Source organism: Falco biarmicus, chromosome 11 (assembly GCF_023638135.1).
Source record: "Falco biarmicus isolate bFalBia1 chromosome 11, bFalBia1.pri, whole genome shotgun sequence".
Lineage (NCBI taxonomy): Eukaryota > Metazoa > Chordata > Aves > Falconiformes > Falconidae > Falco > Falco biarmicus.
In genome coordinates this window covers 27,815,522-27,841,130 of record NC_079298.1, presented here as the reverse complement: position 1 = coordinate 27,841,130, position 25,609 = coordinate 27,815,522, and the positions used below count along the sequence as shown (strand labels likewise).

The 25,609-nt window shown below is 39.0% G+C and overlaps 1 protein-coding gene across 2 annotated transcripts; it reads left to right on the top strand.

Annotated features, from left to right (window-relative positions):
• Nucleotides 1-10,166: 10,166 nt before the first annotated feature.
• RGS13 (regulator of G protein signaling 13) lies at nucleotides 10,167-23,927 on the top strand. Of its 2 annotated transcripts, XM_056356283.1 has the most exons (6): nucleotides 10,167-10,360; nucleotides 12,889-12,957; nucleotides 13,528-13,677; nucleotides 15,484-15,545; nucleotides 17,412-17,578; nucleotides 20,465-23,927. In XM_056356283.1, exons 2-6 carry the CDS (start codon nucleotides 12,893-12,895, stop codon nucleotides 20,648-20,650), a joined length of 630 nt encoding a protein of 209 aa, XP_056212258.1. In that variant the 5' UTR covers nucleotides 10,167-10,360; nucleotides 12,889-12,892; the 3' UTR covers nucleotides 20,651-23,927. The 2 variants fall into 2 exon arrangements, with proteins under 2 accessions (XP_056212258.1, XP_056212259.1); XM_056356284.1 differs by lacking the exon at nucleotides 13,528-13,677 and having other exon boundaries at nucleotides 10,172-10,360.
• The last annotated feature ends 1,682 nt before the right edge of the window (nucleotides 23,928-25,609 follow it).

The following is a 25,609-nucleotide window of genomic DNA, read 5'->3' as shown; positions in this document are numbered from 1 at the left end:
GTGATCTTTCCATTGAAATCACTGAAATATTGAAACACATTGTTCCTTTCTGTCCCACTATGCCACTGCTTCCCATCATCTTAGCCAAATACTCATTTTCCCCATGCTATCTTTTCTCTTTTTCATCCATTTTACGCAACCGTAATCTTAGTTATCCGAGGTGGGTGATCCTGACTCACATAGACTCATCCTCATGACTCCCAAAAAGAAAAGGAAAAAAAGAGAAGCAAGTCTAAATTTCCTTCCTATTTCGCATAATCCCCCAGCTACCAGCACCCAAGATACATCTCAGATATAGAAAACTTTTAATCACTGACATACAGTTCAATCCATTTCTATACTGATGACATGTTGAGCACAGCAGATTACCTATGCTTGCTTGCATAGAGAGCCAGCAACTGGTGAGACTCACTAGTAGTTGCTTTCCTTGTGATATTAGTACTACTCAACCTAATCTTGGCAAGTTCCAGACTCTAATTTACAATACCAATACTAGCATCAAAGGTCATTAAACTTCACTGCAAATGTCGTGTTGTATTTACTCTAAAATATACAGTATCATGAGTAGTCTATACCACAGTGGGCTGTGATGAGAAATAAAGCAAATGAAGAAAAGTTGCAATTATGCACAGGCACTACCACGTCTAAAGTATTTAAGACCTTGTGACTTTAGAGCTCATAGTAGAAATAAATCAAAGCATGCCCTCATCTTAATGAGTTACCATCATGAGACAGCTATCACACAGGTGGCAATACAAGATTTTATCTCACCCTTGCAGATTTTCCATTTTCCAGAATCACATGAGCTTAGTCAGGCACACTCCATTATTCCATACCAAATGGAGAAGCTATAAACCCACAGACGTACGTCATCTCATGGGGAGAGCAAACTATGTTCATGCTGCCACCCTTCGGGGACCTTAGGACCTCCAAGAGAGAAAAAAAATCTTCAGTGTTACAAGCAAAGCTCTGCTGGAAGGAGCATAGCTAAGTGGCAGTTGCTACTCGCTTCCACCATCACTTGCTGTTGCAGCTGGAAGCCACTGCAAATCACACCTTGTTACTTTCAAGGCCAGTAAATGCAGAAGACTATAATCTGGTCTCGCAGTATGATGCATACCTGAGGGAGTCTCTGATTGCAAAACTTGAATGCTCCTGAAACATTGTAAGCCCATCTCCAGTTGGCACTCTCTTACATGAATTAAGTTTCGAGGATCAGTAGGAATAAATCTAATTCCTGTGAAGTAGGAATAACAGCTATGCCTCCCACACAAGGGGCATCCTCCTGTTTGTTCTGACACAGCTAACATGGACCAAATGTCACTGTTTACATAGCTTTAACCTTGCAGAAGACAAAAGGTAACTATGAAATATCAGCTACCCTGCCTTCAAGTAACGTTTTTCTTTTGACTGTAATTAGTATGGGCCCACTCTTCATTTCCTCCCTCTGCTGTTTCACAATTTTGGATGATTTAGCCAAACCACTGTATGAAATTTCTGACTAAAATCATATTTCATAGTATGTCTATTTAGGCTTTTTTTTTTTTTTTAATGGCTTGTTACTGTCAGAGTAGACTGTCAGAAGCCATTTGACCTGCTGTAAGCGAGAGTGCTGTGTTTTATAATGAGCAGATACAGGTTTCCAACTCAACATAGGTCTCAGAGACAGGTGTCACAAAAAGAAGGCAGTCTCTAGAGTCGTGACACGGTTTTGGGTGCTGCAGCAGCCACTGCTCACTTCAAGAGACAGCCCATGTCACTGCCCATGCCCACTGCCCTGTGACTTTGCATCAGGCAGAACAAATCTTTTCACAAAGACTGAGTGCAATCATTACAGCTGCCTGGCACCCTGCCCTGCACCCTGACCTCCTGCAAAGAGCCACCAGGTCCTCCCTAACAGGAAGGGGCAAAAAAGTGACACTATAACATGCTGGTTAGAACTCTCTGAAAATAAGCTAAACCTGCCCACAGAACAGACTAACACAGCTCTCAGACAGCACACCAACCACTTGTGTTATACACAGTATAGACCAGAATATTTGCAGAGAGAAGAAGGGACTTTTCACTCTTTTCCACAAGCATCTCTCCCTGCTGCATGATTTGGAGTAGTGTGAGAATGGAAAGTTTCGTTTGGTTTTCGTTTTGGGTTTGGGGTTTTTTTTTTTCCTTTTTTCAAGAAGAAACTATTCTGCTTCTTACAATCCAACCTTGGTACATTTCTAAATCTTTCACCTTACTTGCAGTAGGAACCTGAAAACAGCTACAAAGATCAATCGCCCAGGTTGTTAATTCCAGAGATATTCCAGCCCACTCCAGTGTCCTTGGCAACATGACCATGTTTCACCAAGCCATAAACAGCATAGCAGAAATACAGAACTGTCTCTGGGATGCTGTCACAAGTCTAGTATTATATATCTGTTGCCATGGCAGGGTTATACAAAGCTGGTTGTTTAAATATGGTCCAAGAGATCTGGATGTATTTTATGGCAATTTATAGTGCTGTCCGCACTAATCTACTTTATAAAAGGAAGAAACTATAAGTATCAATGGAATGGTACAACCAAAACAATTTTTACGGTATTGACACATATTATTTATGTGCTTTAAAATCATCCAGAGATAGGCATTTTTATAATTTCTTCAAAACCTCTTTTTGAAAATGCAGTATACAATGCTTATTTTATAGTGATTTCTTTTTAAGACTGCCTAAATAGAGGCTCTTTGGACTCAGAAAAAGAGCAGAACATACAGATCAAAGGGATTAAGGACTCAGTATTTTCTGTGACCCTTGGTTCATTTACAGGGCACAAGCAGAGCATCAAGTTCATTCATGATTTCCATCTCATCTCTTCCCCCCACCCATGCACACCCCAGCCTCAGTATCACAGCCTGGTTTCATGGCCGTGGGCTGTGCCCTGCCCAGCGCAGCAGACTCTTCCAAAATGGGACGTATTATGCATTGAATGCAGAAAGTGGACCTCCCTAGAAACTTCCCATACTGAAAGGAGAAACTTGTGAACGCAAGCTCTATTTACTATCTTGTAAATAAATTAGTAGGCCATCAGGGAAAACTGTCCTTTTTCAACATATGCTAGACTTTGTTAGTTATCAGTTAACTGCTAAAGCTTTCCAGAACAATCAGGGTCTGACTGTGATCCAGCACTTATTAATATATTGAATATGTATGTCAAGCAGCTTATTTGATCATTTCTTTTAACTAGATTTAAGTTTCCCTTTTTGGAAAAAATATACCGAAGGAATGGAAATTTGTTCCATTCACAGTCTCTATGAAAAATAGGTTGAATCAGATTGGCCATCAGCTACAGATCAGTGTAGGCAAACAGGATGCCCTACATGGAGCAGCTTTAAGGTTTGACAGTAGTGACTCAGACTTTAAGTGTTCTACCTTGCCCCCGAAGGAAAGAAACATTTTCATAGTTTTTCTGTGTTTCAGTATAAAAATCAATCATTGCATCATCTTCAGGCATACTTTTGAAATGAATTAATGTCTCCCTCCTGCAGAAAGAAGCTTTCTTTATAGGACTTAAGAGTCCAGCAGACCCTGAATGTGAGTTTAGGAGACTAACTTTAACCTCTCCAATTTGGAAAACCTTCTCTAAGTGTATTCCCTGAAAGAGATATTTTTAAAATTATCCCAAATAGAACCAAAAATATGGCATAACATAGTATCATTCTCTTCCATATATTGAAAAGGCCATCCATGGAAGCCCGCTAGTACAGACATCCTATTGTTAGGCACAGCAAAGCAGGAAGGAAATTAAAGCTGAGATGGCGATGAATAGTACAAATTCTCCACCTTAGAACCCTAAATGCCACCTGTCCCTGCCCACACTCTGAAGGAAAAGGCTTTCCGGATGTCCTCTCCTTTATGGTAGTGAAATGAGTTTGAAAAGCAAAAATAGATGACAATAGGTGGGAAAACTAGATGTTCTCATCTTCCATTCGGAGACACGGGTTGATTGTATCAGCGAGTGTGATGTCTGTAAATGAAGCTTTATGAGATGAAATCTTTAGTCATTAAACACAGGCAGAAATTGCAAAACAGGTTCTTGCTTAATATTCATTGGGTGATTTAAATTTGTCTTGGATGCTCAGAAACAAAGTCAGAGAGGAGTTAAGGTTATCCCTTGGCTTTCTTTGAATAAATACAGCCTCAGAAGTTTTAGTCACAAAAAGAACATTTACATCACCAAGAACTGATGTGCTTATTTTGGGAATGAACTCATTTCCCCTTATTTGTCAAAACAGTCCCAGAAAGTACTTTCTTGAAAGATCCCAAAGATAATCAACATTTAAATTCTACTGAGCACTTCCCTTCAATTTCTTTGAACAGCCTAAACACCACAGAGCCTTAAAGCACTTACCTAAGCTAGTCTGGTGACCAGCTTTCAGATGGCCCTTTTCACTAATGAAATTAAAAATAGCTTTAGTAAAAAATGAGATGCAGTAATGTAATCCTCTCAGGATCACTCTAGACTTGTATGCAGAGAAGAACAGAACAGAATAGCAATGTTTCTCTTCAAAGTTTGTTACTCAGCCAGAGTACTAAAGTGACAGCACACCTGCCTATGAACTTGACATTGCTTGAGTCACAAGGGATTTTGGTTTTTTTCAAGTTACTGTGGTCAGAGGGCTTCTGTTATTAGAGGACAGCCTTTAAAAATAAAACAAAATAAACACTCTGCATAATGGTACTAACTTAGTAACCTGTGAATTTCATACCACTTATGGAAAAAGTCTGTACTATATTTGCTGTAGCAAATGGTTTGTCAACCATGAAGGCTGAGAAGCCAGCTTTAGAGATAGAGAAGACACTTGCTGTTGAACAGAATTTGATCAGCCATGAGTCTGAGCAAGACAACATGCTTACACATGCCAGTCTGAGGAAATAGCTAACACACTCAGGATGTCCTAATGTTGTGGTTTAACCCCAGCTGCTAATTAAGTGTTATGCAGCCACTCGCTCACTCCCCCCTCACCCAGGGGTATGGGGAGGAGAATTGGAAAGGAATGTAAAACTCAAGGGTTGAAATGAGAACAATTTGCTAATTAAAATAAGAACAAGAAAACAATAGTAATGATAACAATAACAGTTATAATGAAAAGGAGGGAGGAGGAGAGAGAGGAATGAAATCCGAAGGGAAGGGAGACGAGAACTAATAATGCACAATACAACTGCTCACCACCTGCTGACCAACGCCCAGCCAGTCCCCAGGCAATGACCTGCCACCTTGGCCAACCCCCTCCAAGTTTATATAGCGACCATGCTATCCCATGGTACGGAATACCTCTTTAGCCAGTTTGGTTCAGCTGTCCTGGCCATGTCCCCTCCCAATGTCCTATGCCCCTCCAGCCTTCCTGCCAGCAAGGCCTGAGAAACCAAAAAGTCCCCAACCACACTGTTCCCACACCAACCCCAAACACAGCACTGCACTAGCCACCAAGAAGAAAATTAACCATATCCCACCTGAAACTAGGACACCTAACAAAGCCCAAAGTCCAAGCAGAAACTTCATGTACTGGAACAAACATCTGGGGGATAAGGGGCCCTGGAATAACATGATCAAATGTTCTGACCAACTTGGACCGAACTGTAATCAATAACTTCACACTAAACAACTGCAAGATGGACAACTGACATCTTCAGATAGATTACGCTTGCAGGAAGGGTAAGTAGCCTTTTTCACTGCTGAGCTTTTGTGCAAGTGTGTATGCAGTCTGACAGAGAGCTAAGGGCACATGGTGCTGTGTATCCAAACAACAGTACCTACCCCTCTGAAGCCTAATTGAATGGGAAGGTTGAAAGTTCACGTAAAAACTACTCCAGGCTTCCAGTCACATGATTTCCTTCTCTGCTTTGATGGTTGCAGAATATCAGGGCCACACAATGACATCATGGCTTTTACCAAAAAAAAAAAAAAATGGAAGAGAAAGGTCAATAGTGTACAACTGAGGTAACGTTTTCAAGAAGTGCTACCTAGCCTTCACTGTTTTCACTCAGCAGAAGATTGTTCATGGAGTTTGCAGAGACTGGCCACAGTGTAAGATTTGTCCAACCTTATTGATAAAACCTGAAGCCATGAATATAGAAACTATTCAAATTCTTGAAGTCAGTGACTCCTAGCAGGCCATGCCTACTTCTACCCAGAAACAGAAACCACTTCATCATCTGTATAGCTGCAGACAGTCATCTTGTTGTGGCCTACAGTAGGGAGCTGTACTGGTGAACCGTGTTCCCTGTTGCCCTGTGAGCAGATCTTTGCTGCACACTGAACCTAAATTTTCTTGAGGCTACTGTCAATTATATAGCAAGAAAGTTCCCAACAGAACTGATCAAAACCACTAAGAAAGATGCAACCAGCGAAAACAGGACTGTCGGCTGCAAACACCAATGGCTGTGCTAAGTGAAAAGCAAGAATGTTGATCCGTTTTTTGTACGCGACTCCCACTCAAACAGGAATGAGGATGAGTAGCACCTAGACGGGAGTATCCACTTTTTGCTCTCCTCGAGGTTAACAAAGGCCTCTTCATATTTTACTGCTCTTCCTGCGCTTGGCCCTAGATCTCTAGGCATGTCCTCAGTGCTCCTATTTAACATGCCCTTGTAAGACACTGTGTCAGGAATGTGGGTAGAAGGCAAGCCCCAGCAAGCAGTGTTCCTACATTCATGAATGCCAGCGTGTGGGTGGGTGTACTGCAGGAGAAAGGGTAGCAATGTGAGAGTGAGGGAGTATGTGGGTAGATGGAAAGAATAGCTACAACACAGAGAATGAGACAGACAGTGGTTCCATGTTCACTAGTGTGAGAACAGATGTAGGTGGGCGAGATGTTTGTTGGGCAGAACAGCATTAAAATAGAAACACAAATAGGAAAGAATGAATATAAGAGCAAAAAAAAAAAAAAAAGAGAAGGCATGAGAACTAACAAAGATGCTACTAAGCGAACACAAGAAGACAGAAAATGAAATACAAGACTGAGCAAGAGCTCACCTAGGAGTATTACCCTAAGTAATAAGGAAAAAATTGTTGCAATCAAGATGGTTGACATACATTGCCTAAACTAGCTGGCGATTGATAGTTAATCCCTATAAAACAAACAGGCCAGAACAACTGCCAAATTCAGCAGCTTTGTTGTGATATAGCCATTTTCTCAGTTTTCATACTTTGGCTTTTCAATTTTCCTCATAATTTTCTTTTGGAAAAGTATGTCCAGCAAAACTTCTGAATCCACCAAGAAATAATCAATTCCTACACAGCGCATGCCCTCACAACACTGAAGTTGTTCTGTACCCATACATGTGGCAACCTAAGGAATTCAAAGGAACAAGGCCATATCAGGACCCACATTAAACCGCCTGTTCAATGTACATCTCAGACACCTGCTCGTCTCAGGGTCTCACCTACCTGGGCAAGGAGTCTCTTTCAGGCTAAATGAGACCATGAGTTACAGAGAAACTGCAGAGAGTTTCCCTAGAGCCTGCACCCACATCCACCCTTGAGAGACCATGCTTTGATGCAGTTATACCTTCTTCTTTAGGGCGATACCAGATGACATCTAGTGGAATATCTATGCAATAAGAGGAAGGGTATGATTTACATTCAATCACGTAGTTTTCCAGTGAAGCAGCATACCTGGTTAATGACTAAACCTTTCACTCTTACGTGCTTTAAATATTCTGGAAAGGGAAGTACAAAGGTAGTGTTCTGGGTATTAAGCTAGGAAAGAACGGTAGTGGAAAGCAGCTGACTCGGAGAAACAAGTTGTAAAATCGTATTTGCAGCAAGTTTAATGAAATAGCCACAAGCCTGAATGGTAGCAGTCCTGTTGAAAGTAAGAAGATGGAGTGCTCACAGTGGCTGGGAGGCACGGTGACGGCAGGCAGCAACACAACCATAGCCATTCAGGGTCCCTCAGACTTTGAGGGCTTCCCAGCCAGATTCTGTGGTTTGACAGTTCCTCTGCACTGATCCAAGGACAGATTTGGCAGCATGTTCACCACCCCATGTTAAGGCACTTGGTGATCTTAAGTGCCTGCAGGTTCCCATTAAATTTCAAATGGTGCTTTAGAGCGTGGTCAGGGACAGAACAAAACTGCAGACATGAAGTAAGCAACAAACCCTGCACCTAAATATCCTGCCACTGTACAAGTCAAGATGAGGTTTACAGAAGTATCTTCTTCAGTTTAATACTAAATCAAACTTAAGGGAAAAAAACTAAACAAAGTTTATTTCAATTTTAAGCAGCATTTTAAAATGTCTGTAATATATGAAAGAAAATATTTGAACACAGAGTCACTAGTTACTGACCCTCAGCCTCTGCACAACTCAAGTTTACAAAGAGATGATCTTATATGCAGCGTCCTGAACATCAGCTAATGACAGAAAAAATCCCTACAAGCATTTTAAAACTAAGATTTTTAGATGAGTTATCCTTTAATACCAATATAATCTAATGCAAAAATAAGATCTATTTAAGCTTTTGCGAAAGAACTTACATACACACAACGTTTTTACAAAATATATGTAAATCAAATAGTTAAATACGGGTTCAAACCACTAGTGCAAACTATCAACATAATTGGGATTTTCATTATGAACCTTTTCCAGAGTCACATTTATACATATGGTGCTTTATATATACATATTTTAATTTAAGTATTTTTAGAAATTCCTTATAGCCAATTTTAGCTTGACAAGTTCAGCCCTAAGTTACTTCCCTCCTATGCTTTTAGTATATAACTGCCCGTACTTGCAGGCATAAGAAGTATTATTTTTTAAGAGACATGTGAGAAAGTTGGATCATCTCACTGTTGTGATTATTTGAATAATCAACTCAAGTTACATTACATATTTTCCCCTGACCATTCCTGTTGTAGAAATGAAACAAAATACTCTAAAACCCTGTGTGAATGTAGGAAGAATACAAAGTGAGATTTGATGAAATAGCAATCCATAGAGAACAGATCGTGTTATGATATTTGTCCCTCCCTTCCCATAAGCACAGGCCAGGTCCCATGGTAAGTTCTTTACGGTCAGGCTCTTATGGTGCCCCGCTGACACCAGGTTCTGCTGTAGATGTGCATACCACATGTTTCCTCCTTACAAGAATCTTTACTGTTGGAAAACAGATGTACATCCTTCTACACTAGGCCTGTATACCAGTAGGGTGCAATAAAATAAATGAGTGTGCTATATTACTGTAGACTCAAACTTAAGTTTAAGATCAAATACTACAGAGGTCATGCACTGCCTACAAGGCATTGTAAGAGAAAGATGAGTCGAAACAGAGACACAAGATTGAAAAAAACACATTGCACACTGCACACAGCTGGGCTGTCAGATGGAGCAGGGAGAAGACCAACTTTTCCCTCCTGACACAGTCAACCTGTGCCTTGTAGACACTGGCAAATCCCCAACTACCCCCAGAAAGGACAGAAAGTTCTCTAGAAAGATAATTTCCACCCCACCTCTCCTCTGCAGCTAATTTACAACAACTAGCTGAGCTAATGCTTACTCCCAAAGCCCCAGCACACTACAAACAAGTCCGCCATTAGCATGAACAGAGCTACTTCAGTGCTACTGCACCACTTGGCTGCTTTGAAACGCTTGGCTAGAGAAGAATAAGTGGCACATACACAACTTGAGTCTCAATTTAAAATGAGGCCATAACCTGGGCAACAGCTATGAGAAAAATGACAGAGGATTTCATACAAGTTTAAAGAAAGTTCTGCTCTAATGTCACTCAGATGGCGTGCAACACCAACTTGACTGGTTAGCAACATGTAAAAGCCTCACACTAATGGGTCAGAGCAGAAAATAAAGGCTCTCCCATGGCAATCCAAAGTACTTCATAAAGCTGCCTGTAAGAGGATGAAACCTGGGTTTAATGCAAGAATACTTTTGCCTTTCATCTCATTTCAACATGGACTTTAGGTTTCATATAAAGAACTTTGATAAAGGGATGGAAAATATTAGTCACAAAACTTGGACAATACATGCAAGATTTCAATGAAGCAAAACACAGCTTCATTTCATTACAGCTGATCAGGAGAGATGTCAAGATAATTTCAGAGCAAACAGCCTCTATCAGTGGTGAATCAGAGTCCAACTGAACTTTTTCTGACAGAAACCACAGCCACTGTTTGCCTATGGTATGTATAAGAGGAGCCAGCCACTAACACGAGCAGCACAGACATAGCCAAAGGGTAGTAAGATCTTCTACACTAAAAGAAAGTAATGAAGAAAAAAAACAGGTCAAGGAATTTGGAAAATTATCCCTACAAATGCAACTACTAAATGAAACTCTTTTAACCAAGGGAAACAATCCAAGAAGAGCTTCTGTAAGTATGAGGTTTTGTATTTTGAAATACTAACAGAAAAGTATAGAAAAGGCAGGGAGATTACCTCAGCATAGTGAGGGCATTCATTTTAGAAATGTTTCTGATGTATAAACAACTTCATCCCTATTTATATATGAATATTTTTTGTAACACTCTTAGTACAAACCAAGATGAGTGACACTACAGAAGGCAGTTAATTAGAACTTTTATATAGCAGTTTCTCTCTGAAGGTTCTGCTGAAACCTGAGTAGTAAAAACTGGACATTAGGCAGCTTACAGATCCACTGGCACAGCATAAGGGCGCTGAAAAAATCAAAATGTTTGTGTAGTTTGAAAAATAAAGAGCTCTTGTTCTTTGATCTACCAAAGTAGTTTTCTTGGTAGTTTTCCAATATAAAATATAGTAACAGTTAAACAGTCGTTTCCAGATCAGTACTGCTTATAACTTTTACAGACATGAATAACTTCAGGACTGATTCACTTATTATATCAGACAGGCAATTACTTCTCTGAAAATGTTGTAATCATGTGATTTTCTTTTTGATTACAAGACCCGCAGGGAGCACAGAGCCTACATATTAAAGAACTTATGGCCTTGTGGCAATAAAGTATTATAACGAGAAAAGGAAGAGGTAGATGATCTACCATTTACAATAGAAGGTAGGACACTACCATCGGTAAAGTCATAGACTGCCCTTGTGAAGATCAGCCAACACAAAACTGACACAAATTGCTCAAGGGCATGTTGTAGCTTTGTGTACTATTCCTGTCTTATTTTAGGACTAAGCCTATTGCCAGCAGAAACAGGCAACATTAGAGTAATGAGGCATAGAGTATGCTTCAGTGGAAAGAAGACATTCCAAAGCAGCACTGAAAAAGATAAAATCAGCATGTTCTGTTCCTCAGTCCATTAGGAAGTATTTCTGATACAAAAAGAAGAACGAACCACAAAGCCCTGGGATATATGCTTGGCAAATGTGTGTACTCAAGCCCTGGGGAACAATATTTGCTTAAATGAAATGAAAATAACATTTCCTTATACAAATGTGACTTCATGCAGCAACCACCTGAAGAAAAATAATTACTGATTGACACTTTGAATTTAGGTGGAAGTAGCTGAAATAGATTACTTAATATTACTTCATGTAATATTTCTTGGGCATTTCTGTATAGTAGGCTTATAAGCTTCCTCAAGTTTCAAAAAAACCATGAAGGCTGTATTTGGTTTGTATTTCTGTGAATAGAAGAATCACAGTTGCAACATGAAAACAGCGAAAATACAGGGCATTGGGTAAAATACTCTAAGATATGATAAGCAATAACCATATACCAGAATTTAAATGCATAGCTTTATCTTAAATATGGACCATTGTGTCGTTTCAAAAGATTGCTTTCAGACAGAAGGTAAGACGAGTAAATACCAGTGAAAAGGCAAGTGTAGAGGAAGTCATACAGAAACCAAACAGAGAATTCCACAAAAGTAGGAAACGGGCAACAGCCACTGGTGATCCTGCAGGGAGCATGAGCAGCCGGAGTTGCACTATAGCAGTTGGGCAGACTAACAAAGTTTCCATATCCTGTAGGAAATCTACTGGGTAAGACTCTAGTATAATGCAAAATTTGATATAGCTGTCAAGGAAACAAGGAAAATAAGACTAAAGGTAAATTCAATCATTTCACAGGTTCAGAATGCTGGGAGATACAGACTTGTTCCGTGTTTTACAGCGTGTTTCAGTTTGGAGGAATAAAACAGTTGCAGAAGTAGAATGTGCCAGTCAAACCCAAATGTGAAAAAATACCTGTGATTTTAAATTTTAAAAAGACTATTGTTTTGATTCCAGGCAGGTCTATACAAACTTACCCACTGTCCTATGTAAACTTTACAAAGAATTTGACATCTCCTGAAAGCCAAAGAATAAAAATTAAACACACTCCAGGTCACAAGAGGTTGTTGGGTTTTTTTAGACAAACATATTCTTGACTGCCTTGTTCCTAATAAAAAATTACAGCCTTTCTTATGGATATAATCTCTATACAAAATCAAGTTTAATACAAATTTTTATTGACTTTGAAATATTTGCTAGATAAATATCAATGTTAATCTCAGGCACTTAATTTAATCAACACTGTCCAGCTCACATTGAGCTCTGATCCCTGATCCAGGTCACCCTGAACTTTCAGCAGAATGATTCCTGGTTTCCTTCTGCTTTGGGTCAGGTTCAAACTTGTAATCTCTTTTCACAATTGAAGAAGCAAAGAAGGAGAATTATTAACACTGTTTCCCTAAGAGATAGCCACAGGACTGCCTGATTTTTTGTATTTTTAATTTTTCAAAAAAGTTCTTGAATGTTACAAAGATATATTTTGGTCTAATGTTTCAGCCGTGACTCATAGGTAAAGATTAGATGCATAGAATAATACTGGTAGAACTGGTTGCACTACTATATGGAGACTGGATTATAAATGGTATTTAAGATAGCTGGAGCTGAGCACAGCAGGTTTAAAACTCACATATTTTCCATTTTTAGAAGAATGAGTCGAAATACTTGTTGGCTTTGCAAGATATTCAGAGCAGAAGAAAATGGGATCAGTTCTAAGTAAGTAACAATAAGACTTTTGTGTTCTGCAGTACATACAGCTGTCTGAGTAGGAGAGACAGAAATTTTAAATTTCATAGTGGAAGTGTTCTTTGCAAGCTTAAGATCAAGTGAAAGAGTGCAACATCTTCACAACTGCCCCAGCTGCCCATCTTCATATAGCCAATTCATTTGCCGTACATGAAGTGTAAACTGGCATCTCTCTGGTGGAAGGAGGGTATATCCCAGTGGGAACTTCTTTTATATTAAACAAGCATAGGCCGAAACTAAATCCCTGGATTAAATCCAGATGTGGACCTGTGAAGACTTTTTGAGCCCAATATTTTGGGTCAGTCTTTTAAAAGAATTCAGACTGTTGTCAAAGGTTGAGTACACAGGTGGTGGATAAGAGACATGGCCAATTGCATCCTGCAAGCCCTCGGCTGCCACCAGCCTCAGTGGAGACCAGCCATAGCTAGAACTTTGGCCAGCACATCACATCAGGATGGTGAAATGCTTCCATCCAACATGCCTGTCAACTGGTAGCAGATCACACATGTTATTGATTAGAGAAAAAAGTGTCCTCCACAGCAATACTGAGGAGTGTCTGATGACTCCTGAAACTGCCATTTGGGTGAGGTTAAGTAGCAGAAATCCAGACAGCATTTCCACAAGTGCCTGCTGGATGAGGACTTCTCTCCCACACAGCAGTGGCCAGAGGAGCCCCTCACACTGGAAAAGGTACAATAAATGAATGATAGCTCACACAAGGCACTACAAAACCATTTTTCAACTTAAACTTTGGAGTCTCAGCTATAAAGCCTTAGTTATTTATAGAGAATATTCAGGTTTTTTCAGTGTAATCTATGTTCTTCAGCAAAATTAATCACGTTGTAAATCAGTGCAGCGAGAAGTTTATTGTCAGCACAGCAGCTATGAAAGTGGCATTAATACAGATCCTAATAACCCATGTTCATATTTCTCTTACTGCCTTTCATATTTTCTGATTTTAAAAGGAAAGTAAAAAGGTTTTCCTCTGTGTCAGCTGCCCCATCAGGCAGCGTTCTTTCTGCTTCACAGATTAATGCTAAAGACAAATAAATCAGAAATGGAAATAAGATGGCCCTACTAATGATGCTCAGTGAGACAAGATTGTCACTTGTTCTATATAGAAGTGCTATTGCTAACAGAGGTGAAAAATTATCTGCGTCAGTAGCAGTGAATATGACTCAGAAGCAGCTTCTAGGGAAAAAAAAAAAGCGTTCAAAGGACTAAAGTCTCATTCCTTATAACCATACGCTTCGTGAGTTTATACTGAGAGGCCGCCAGTAGCTCATGAGAAAGAAAAAAGAAATATCTTTTACTGGCAAGAGCTACTAGAGAGTTATTGACACCACAATTTGATAGAGGTACAGTTTCTTTTACTATACATTTCTCTGATCAGGTCAGACTGATCAGGAAAGCCTGACAAAATAGTCAGTGAGTCACAGCATGTACTCTTCCAGAGAAAGAGAATTGTATCAAGTTAATAAATAGGTGATCACCAATTTAAAAAGCTACAAAGCTACTAATGACTGTTGTACAGCAGAAGTCTATGAAGCATCATGCAGCACTCATACCAAAGCCAGTTTTGCTTTTAATTTATTTTTTTTTAAAAAAAGTTCAGTGATACTAGCTTTTGTCAAAATTGTAGCTCATATGAAAACAAAATACTCAATGAGAAGGGATCTTCCCCCAGGTTTGGCTGACGTGTAATGGAAAGCACCCACTGGAATACATCCCTTGTGTTTTCTTCTACTAACATAAGCATAAGCATTTTTTCCAGGTTACCAGCACTGATGTCCTGTAACTGCAACGCTTAAAAATTAATTGGTGTAAATGGAACTACATGGACTTAAATGGAGCTATTGGCCCTCAAACATTTGTTTTTCCTTAAATTGTTTAGTCTCTCACCTCACTACTTCCATAGTCTTTCCCAGAATCAGGCAGGAACCTCCTACAAGCTTATGAAATTATTGCTTAAGAATTGCAAACATGAAAAAAAGAAATCTGATTTTAGTCACCTCCAAGAACTGCCTAGACTGTTACTGATGTGTCATACTGCATTGTAACACACTTTGATGTTAAAGTCAACTTAGACATTAAAGGCCTTTAAATATTACACTAACATCTTGAGCCTTTATAAGAACATTGCTACAAACATCAACATTTCGTTAACTATACAATACCTGTCCCAAAGAAGTTGCTACCTAGAAAGCTAGTACTTCCCTTGTGCTTCCCCTAAGCACAATTTAGATAAGCGAATGCCATTTCTAGAGGAATTACATGAGAGCACCTTGAGATGGAACTGTATTTGTGATGTCAAGAATACTTGCTTCAGCACATTAAGCACAAGATTTAGGACACATAGGAAAACCTTTTAAATGTAAGTTTTGTGCCAATCTTATGTAAAGTAGGGGACAGATTTTCAATAATGTAATTTCATTTTGGTTTTTTTTTATACTTTGAACCACAGCTAATCTTACAGTAATCTTCTTTTTTCTAAAGAGTGTCTTTGGAAGAAGTGCTACAATGGTCCCAGTCTTTTGAAAAGCTTGTAACAAGTAAATGTAAGTAATTGCATATTTGTATTCCAGATGGATTACTGAAAAAAACTTCCCATGAAGCAAAATCAGTAAGTCATGCAGTATAATGTATGCTGTCTTACATGCAACTAATGAAAGAAAAACCTTTGTGTGAAGGCTTAGCATGCATTACACTGAAAATAAACGTAGCATGCTATAAATGCTTTCCCAAACTTGCCATTTCTGCAAGCATGTGTAATTCTTTTAAAGACATATGATAAGGGCAGGTTTATGTTCCATGCTCCCACTTACAGCACTGCATAGCAATATGTATTAGAAGAAAGTGAAAGAAAAGTTGACTCTGTGAATCCTGTGCATGGCAAAGACACCAGACCTAATGCTACATCTGTACAGTGTAATGCCCTGGAAGGTGGCTTAGACCCTCATCGCAAGTACGGGAAGAACTGTAGCTTCAGTAGCAAAACCGAACTTTCCCACTTCAGCATCCCTCTGCCTCATTCAGGGCTCAGAGCTCTCTTACGCTTCTCACATGGCCAGCAGTCTCCAGCGACACTGCCGAGTTACTTTTTTTTAAAATATTGACTAGAAAGTAGTGTAACAGAATTACATCACAGCACAAACCTCTCAGAATTATTCCCAAGGACTGGCACTATTTTCAAACTAGACAAAATACAAAGAGCAAGAAGATTAAAAGACAGAATATGTAACAACTATAAAGAAAAAGATTTTGCCATTAAAATCTTTAATAGCAAGCAATGTAGTATGTTAGAGTTTTCAGGGAAAGCACAGGGAGAAAGCGCACAACAAAACATTTAAAAAAGACAAAATCATAGTACAAGCAGCATGCATGCATGCAATCACTGTCACTGCCAAATGACAGGCCGTGCTCAATGTCTTTAAAAACATGAAACCATAAAATGCTTGTAGCTTCCAGCAGTACTTGGATGCTGCCTCTTCTTGAAATACCTCCCTCATTCCCTGTATTTAGATGGCACTATTTGTCGATTCTGAATTTAAGTGCCTAATGACATCAGAAAATCCAAAGATGTACTCATGTGAAAAGCTGGATGCTCTAAAGGCAATGATTTGCAGTTCTTTGTGAAAGGTAGGCAAAGTATTTGCCTATCTTAGGTTTTACTCTTGAAAGTACATCTTACAACTGCAAGCATCATTCCTGCCCGAGTGCTAGCACAGGGTGAGCCTCATAGACTCTCTCCTGGCTAGAGGTATTTTAGCGACTGTCACCTAGTTCTGTACAGAGCAAGTCTAATAACATGACAAAAGGCAGCCTCAGGAACTTCATCTTTGCCAAGATCCTGCTGATTGCTGCCATCAGACTCCATTACCAGGTGTTACAAAGAGATCCTCAGGTGCAAAACCACTTCTTTGCTTCAGAGAGAATTCTTTTAACCACTTGATTACAGCAACAAGAGACAAAGTTATTTCCTCTTCTTTGCTAATTGCTTTTCCCCAAAATTCTTACATCAGGAAAATAAGGTGTTGGTTTTTTTCCACTCAGGTCATGATGGTTTGATAATACTCAGACATTTTCTATACAAAACTAGAGCCAGAATTTTAAAATATTTGATAGTCTTTGGATACATTTCACAGTGTTGCTGGAGCTCAGGAACAGCAAAGTTTTTTGTGCTCTGTCCCTGCACAGCAAAATGCCATGGAAGGTAAAGGAAGTTCTGCCCATGCAGGAAAAGGCAGTGTTGAAGCGTAGGGCTCTGGGTTAGCGTGTTGAGTTCCCCATTTCGATATAGGAATATTTATAGTTGTACAATCAAGAACTATACTGTTTTGTAATCACCCCTATTGCCTTTGAAGGACTCTAAAGATAATGTATATATACATGGTATATAAATTTGGCTTATGAAATATTTACAGATGGGCCTATGATCTACAAGACCTACTTGAAAACAGAGCACAGTGATGAAAACATAGAATTTTGGCTTGCTTGTGAAGCTTATAAGAAGATCACGTCACAGAGGAAAAGGATTTCCATGGCCAGGAAACTTTTTACAAGTTACATTCAACCTCAGGCTCCCAATGAGGTGATATGTGATAACACAAACACTTTTTTTTTTTCTTCTAATAGGAATGCCTGATGCATAATGTGGCTTACAAAAAGCAACAATAAATGCGTAGCACCTCTTGTATTAAAGGGAGTGAAAACTGTTGCTAGTCATCCTCCCAAAACTCTTTGACACCTAGAATTTTAATACTTGCCATCACATCTTGTCTACAGGCAAATCTTTCAACTACATCCAAGGACACAAGCAAAAGGCACAACTAGATTAAGAACCAAGTTCTTGGATCTGTTCTATTCTTTTTAGTGTTTCATCCAGGGGCCATTGATACCTCTTCAACAGATATTGGATGATGACATTGCTACGTGTATATATTACTCTGGTCTTTGCAAGGGTAAATGTAAATGAACTCTACCCGGTACTGTCCCCTTTGTATAGTGAGCTAAAAGAAATATTCCAAGACAGATTCTTTTCTGCTTCCAGAGCAGACTTGTATGCAAAATGTTTGAGAGCAATTTTTTTTTTTCCCAACAAATGGCTATTAAAAAAGTTATTCCTGCTCAGCTAGTCATGCTCTATGACCTTTAACTATTCCTGCTTGTTACTCTCTCCTTGCAAAAATTAGCTAATACTGGCTTTTACTGCCACTGTCTCTGGCAGACTGACATAAATGAAAAATCAGGCTAGAGTATTCTCTGGTTTAGGCAAAACAATAAAATTATTACAGAGTCTCAAAACATAGCTTCCCTGTTGACACTGAAAGACAAGCCAAAACCAACTCAACTGGGTTCCCAAATGCTGAGAGCAGTTGCTGCTTTAAATGACTAAACCACTCCCATCAATCCAAAACTTGAGGAAATCTGAGACTTCCCTCTCCTGGTTTTACATGCCAATTGGCAAGACAATGCATTTTTCTGTCTTTTTCTGATTTATTTTATTTTTAGCATGTGCAGCTATAGGAAACTCAGCAAGACATTTGCATTTCCAAAAGAGAAATGTCAGTATTGCCAAACACAAATGCATTAATCAAAAGTTAGCGCTTAAATCAGGACAGTTAAAAATAAGCTGTATATTTTTTTTTCTAAAATAATACGCATTTGAATCTTGCTGATGGTTGTCTGATTTCTAGGTCTTCAGGACACACTGGTTTCATGTTTTCTTGGTATTTGCTATTAACACAAGAAGTAGGTACCACTCTAAAAATGTAGATGCTCATGAGGATTTAAAACACAGTTTATATTCAGATTTCAGCAGCATTTAAAAAGGTGCAACCCAAACAACTACTCTGGAAGAGCAAGATCCCAACCCATGACAGACATCAGCACTAGCTTCACATCTTTAGAGTTCTCCTTTCAACAGTAAACAAAGTTAAGCTGAAAAAAAAAGCAATGTAATTAATCATCAACTAATGTGTTATCAAAAGCCCCCATTTTATCTGCTATCTTTTCCTTTAACTAGACCTTTCTACTCTTACACATCCACAGAGCTTCAAGTTGTCTGCTACAAACCCTGGATCACATCAGAAAAGCTCTAGGAACCAAAGCTTTTTCTAAACAAGGTTGACTATGGGTTCAGTTTTTGTTTCTCTCAGAGACCATAAAAATTTTAGCATTTGTTTTTCACTGGTACTGTGCACCTCCAGCCACTTGGACTCATTAGAAATCCAAAGTCAGGTTTCCTTTTCAGGGATCTAATCCTAGCTCTAAGAACAATTCTTAGTGAAAGAAAGGGGCTGGATGTCAACACCTTTCAGCTACTTCTTCCACTGCAGCCACTCCACGCAAACCACATCTGCAGGACTTCCTCTGCGTAAATCATACATATGTTCATATGCTTTCTAGAAGTAGTGAGCAAGTCAAAAATATACTGCTTAACCCCACTAAGGTTTGAAGTCTTGGGCCCATATTCTATATATGAGCCCAGCAACAGTGACTTTACCCCTGCTTTTGACCTCCACTGATCACAACAGTCAGGATTAAACCGGCCACTTCATTGAGGGCATGGGGCAGGCTAGGAAATTCAGGCAGATCCCAGTCTTCCAGGCTTCTTGTACTTAGGGGAGCAAACCCCCCGCCATTCAGCCACTAACATACCTCTTACTAAATCAAACACCAAGAGGAACAAATTGGTCAACTAATAAAACCATGTTTTCTGGCATTATAAGGAGAAATCCACTCTGCTAGAATCAATGTTTTTGGTTAGGTGCTTGTGCTGGCTTTGGCTGGGATAATTTTCTTCATAGTAGCTAATATGGGGCTTTGCTTTGGATTTGTGCTGAAAACAACACTGATAATACAGAGAAGTTGTAGTTCCCGCTGAGCAATGCTTACAGTCAAGGCCTTTTCTACTCCTCACCCCACCCCACCAGCAACCAGGCTAGGGGTGCACCAGGAGCTGGGAGGGGACACAGTCAGGAGAGCTGACTAAAGGGATATTCCATACCATATGGTGTCATGCTCAGCATATGAAGTTGAGGAAGAAGAGGGAAGCAGGGGGATATTCAGAGTGATGGCATTTGTCCTCCCAAGTAACTGTTAGGTGTGATGGAGCGCTGCTTTCCTGGAGATGGCTGAACACCTGCCTGCCCATGGGAAGTAGTGAATGAATTCTTTGTTTTGCTTTGCTTGCATAAGCAGCTTTTGCTTTACCTATTAATTGTTATTTAACTCAAGCCACGAGCTTTCTCACTTTTACCCTTTCAACTCTCTCCCCCAACCCACAAGGGGAGAGCGAGCCAGCAGCTGTGGAGCTTAGTTGCCAGCTGGGGTTATACCATGACAGTGCTGATTTTAGATTAAAGGGTATATAAAAAGATATAAATGAAAGGCATTTAGTACAGGTCCCTGTATCTTCCTTACCCTTCTTTGCATGCATTCAGTGATACTTTAGTAATGTTGTTTTCTGTTTCAGATTAATATTGACAGTCCTGCGAGGAAAGCAATCATAAGAAATATTCAAGAGCCAACACAGTCCTGTTTTGATGAAGCACAGAGAATAATTTACATGCACATGGAAAGAGATTCTTATCCACGATTTCTTGAATCAAAGTTCTATCAAAAACTCAAACACAGCCTTCAAAATAATGGCGATAATTAAATGATGAAGAGAAAGGCTGAAAATTTAGGAAGGCTTCTTGTGGCATGCAAGTGTCTAAGATTTAAAGTAGACAGGAGAAATCAAGCAGTAATGTGCTCAACTGTTTTGTTGATGTTCAAATTGGCGAGACACTATCCTCCCCCTTCCCTTTCTTTTCCCATGGAAGAGTTCTGGTTTCGTTTTCCTCTCCTCTCAACAAAACCTTAAAAGCTAGCAAAAACTAAGTAAACCAAAGTTTCAGCCAAAAATTATAGCCTAAGGTTCTACTCTTTTATTGATACTTTTCAACTCAAATAACATTTTCAGTATTGTTTTGAATGACCTTAAGTAAAAAAAAAAAAAATTGTCTTCCTGCTAGGAAATAAATATTTATTTGGCTATACATAACACAGAAGAAAAAACATCTGCATTGCTGCATTGACTTTGTGTTGTTGCTTTGTTATACTCTTCCAAAGTAAAATATGATAAGTTGTGAGGTACAGCTGCTTGCTTAAGCCATGAAGCATAGCATTCACGTGGCGTAGAGTCAATTTATGCTAAATTATGATGTACAACATATGCTGTAAAGGTACTTTGTCTACAGCATACTGTAATACTACCAGTGTTTCCTGAATTTATCTTCACTTATGAAGCTCATTTGTCTTTTTTTCTGGGTATGGACACAAACATATCACTTTGGCATCTGAACATCATACTGTAACGCAAGCAGGTTGGCCTCTCATGCATGCACTGTAAAAGACACCTTGCTTATGTATTGATCAAGTACCAAAAACTGGCTTACATTCAAAAAACAATCTAACTTCTCATGTCTCATTAAAACTGGAATCTCTTAATTATTTTAATGGTCTTAAGCATAGACACTAAAACACAGTAATCCAGGGACCTTTTTGCATCCTCTCAAGCTGCATTATTTCAAGGAATACAAAGAACAAATTCTGACAGCAGCCCCATCAACCCCGGTAGCATCACACTGATCCTCTGGGATGATTTCACAGGAGAAATGAAGTATTCATTCAGTTGGATACATTTATTTGACTGAGGCTATTTCAATCATGTTGCCAGTTCATGCTTTTTAACACTTTAAGCTGTAACTTGCCTGCCTAGTTTAAAAAGGTAATTTTTGTGACAATGTGGTAAATCATTGCCTTGCTTCTGCTGGGAAAACTCAGTCTTTCTGTGGGAGGCTCACAGCAGTCCTTTGTGCCACCTGCTTAACCACAGTAAGTTTTTGTTCTCCCCGAGAACCTCCTTTACTTCTCCAATGTGAATGTCCCAGCCTTTTCCTTACAAGGCGAGCATGAAAACACAGGTCAGTGCAGACAGCGAACAAACAATTGGGTTTTACTTTGGTGGCATCTGTCCTGTAGCGAGGCAACACTATACTTGTTAAGATGTTTCTCTTGCCAGTGTAATAACATATTGTATGTAAACATTTTAAGGTAAAGTCTCAATCCCTCCTAAAAAAATAATCATTGTTTAGGGCCTCCCTGAGCAGTGGTACTATTGTGGTGCACAATATAGCTGGGAAGAGGGACAGTGATTTATTGATGGCAGATGAGCATGCTTATCAACAGCTACCAAATGCATGATATTACATCTGGCTTTGCATTAAGTTATATTGGTAAACCGTAACTGTGTGTGTGTGCTCTAATGTCAACAAAACTATAGTATAAGTGGTCATGTTGTAACTTATCAATTATCTAAGGCTCCACAAATTCATTTCATCCATCATTTTTATGAAATTCTCAAGCTAGAATTTATGTACATGCCTAAAGCAGAATGCAAAGCAAGTATAAGCATAATCTACACTAGTACAGAAACCTTAAAGATAGCAAGTACTGTAAGAAAAGAGATTGTTAGTATAGGAGATAATCCTGTCCTTTTGCATTGACCCCATATAAAAGGATCATCATAGCAACATGTGATTATTCAGCTTGTAAAGCCACTGTCAGCAAGCAGAGACACCACAGGAAATCCAGGCAGGGGTAGCATAGCTTTCTGTATGTACTTCTGAGGTACGTACAGTGCACTTTGGCTTCACAGATCCTGCAGATGCCTCAGCCTCAGAGCAAAGAAAAACTATAGGAACTATTAAAAAGCAATTCCTACAGGGAAGTAGACCTGTGACAAAAGTCAGCCTGAGCAGAGGAAAAAGCAAATAAACAAGGGACTACACTATGAAAAGCCTTCCCATGTCTGTGAGGATCAGAAATTCAGAAGACCTAGGTATTGCTCTCTAAATGGAAAAGACTTGTAATGACCAAGGATAATAGCTCTGCATATCCAAACAGGCCTAGCATGCAGTCTTCTGAAGGGCTTACAGGAAGAGGCTGGTCAGGTAGTGTGACAGAACATTTCTCCTTGCAGAAAAGAGATTATCCAGAAGGAGGAAAAAAAAAAAAAAATCATCCACAGAGAATGCTCAGAGAAATCATAGAGGGACTCACAAACACTTTTACGGCATGAAGTGTTTAGCATTTATTTTGATAACAGGTCATGAGTCTAGCAACCCTTATTGCTGGTGGACTTATTAACTTTATATTTCCTTCTAGAAATAACTAAAAAGTTGATTGTTTTTTGGGGTTTTTTTTCTAGTGATGTCTCCCACCCCCCCCAAGTTGGAAAAAGAGAGGGTCCTTTTCCCCAAATAGATTTATTGTTAACTGTTAGAGATCTTTCTCTTGCTTGATTTTTCTTTTATGTTATGAGAGGCATGACAGTAACAGTGTATTTCATCAGATCACATGATTCATAAAACAGTAACTACTGGCAGCAGCAAAAATAAATCACCGCTTTTAACATTTTCATTAACAGCACTTGAATAAGCTCAGGTATACTTTCCACTGGCAGACAACACTAAAAGGCATTTGCTCACATTAATCACCCAAAGCTACTGTTAAAAAAGATAAACTTTATAACAGCTAAATTTGCAGAATTCTTTGTCATTCTTCCCTCTTTACTTAACAAGAACAAAAAAAAAATAAAAATAAATCCAATGGCAATTCTTCAAACACATTAAATTTGGCAAGACAAAAATGTAGATTAATCAAACCACTATAGCAATTAACTGTATTCAACCCTGGAAACTGTTGACCTATCAAGGCTCTGTAGAAAAACAACCCATAGTGGACAGATGGTCTGGGGTTTTGGGTGGGTTATTTTGTTGTTGCTGTTGTTTTAAAAAGAGCTGACAATTAGATCTTTTTTACTTTGTAAATGTGAGGTGTGCATGAGCTTCTTTCTTGACAAAAGTGATTAAACTTACACCCTATTGTTATATTGCTGTTTTCATGAGTTTTGCGTCTGCTCTCAGTGTCTAGATGATGATAAGTGCAGAATAACAAATGTAGTTTGCATATCAGGTCTAAAAAACAAAGTAAAAATCTGCTTATAAGTAGAGTCAGCCAAAACAAACCAGTAAGAACAGCATAGTCCAGTCTTTTCTGTACAGATGGGTGGTAAATGAGAATATATAATGTCTCTCCATTGTATGATCAAAAGCCTTCAGAGAATAAGTTGCTAGGAGGCTTTCGTCTGAAGTTACCTCAATTATTTCATATCTTCATATTAACTCCAGATATTTCTGCTTTTAAGTCCCAAGAAATAAAATATAGGCAGTTACACTCTAAGCGCAGTAACTAAGTAATGTCCAGAACTCGGTACTGTAGACAACTGATTTAAACAAATATTACAAGCAGAGATGTTTGTCACCAATTCCAGGGCAGATGAGGATGTTTAGGAACCTACAGCCTCAGAGGAAAGGGAAATGACTGTAGCATTTCCAAGTATTGCCAAATATACAGTACTGTTGCAATCACAGGTCCCTTCAGAAACTGATGTTTGGTCTAAAGTTCAGTTCACTAAACATGGAGGAAAGAGCACAATAGAACAAGTCTTCCAAACAGAACATTTTGCTGCACATGACGATTAGCTAGATGATGTGGCTACAGACTGTAGCCTTCCCTGGGCAAAGACTGCATCCTAATATCGGCTTGCATAGGGTGTCCTACAAGGAAGCTTCACAGAGGTGGTAACCTCTCTTGGCAGAATTACCCATCTAATAATTTTGCAGTTGCACTGAGTAACTGTACAGATTTGAGATGCCTTGATTTCAAAATTTAAAATTTCAAACCCAAATTTTAGAAAAATGAAAAACTTTTCAAAATTCAAATTTAAGATAGCAGTCCCAATTCAGAGTCTGATTAGAATACACAAAGGATTTAACTTTTTTTTCTAAATCAAAAATAAAAGAAACAGGTGCAACAATGTAGAAAAATAAAATCACAAGGCAAGAAAATTAGATATTGGGGAAGCAAATCAAGCACTCTTTTAGATATCATACATCATAAGTGCACAGATTCTAAGAACCATGAATTCTCATCACAGCAGCAGCAAGATATCAGCCACTGAAGCCAAACAGTGCAACTGGTTCTTTAGAGAGGAACGTAAATTAGTAAGAACATGGTAGCATCATATTATGGATTCCAGCCAGTGTCTTTCAATTGGTTTTCAGGCACCTACATATCCTTATAGAAACAGCAACATGGAATGAGACATCTTGCAGTATACTACAAATGGTCAGAATTCAGTACATATGCATTCTGTCTTGACTCAGTTGCATGAACACTTTATGGTGTGTAGAACCCTTGGGCTAACTAAGGCTTCCCCTGGTGCTGGTAGATCTGACACAGGTAGGTAGACATACTGCCCATTCCCTGCTGCAGTGGCAAATGGATGCCGCATGGCATCCTAGAGCATCTCAGAAGAACTAGGTGCCTGTGTTTACACAACCAAATCAGGCCTGCTTTCTTAACTAAAGATTTCACATTTGCTAGGTTTTTTTACCCACCCCAGCATCTTAAATCATTTACTGAAAAGTTGTTTATAACTTCACAACAATATTTTCCCTCCAAAGTCACTATGACAATTATCTCAAGATGGCCACGCTTATATAGAAAT

Coding starts and splice junctions, on each gene's coding strand:
- RGS13 (XM_056356283.1), top strand. CDS start 12,893: ATGAGTCGAAATACTTGTTGGCTTTGCAAGATATTCAGAGCAGAAGAA. Junction 15,546..17,411: donor AAAGCTTGTAACAAGTAAAT/GTAAGTAATTGC, acceptor AAATATTTACAG/ATGGGCCTATGATCTACAAG. Junction 17,579..20,464: donor AACCTCAGGCTCCCAATGAG/GTGATATGTGAT, acceptor TTTCTGTTTCAG/ATTAATATTGACAGTCCTGC.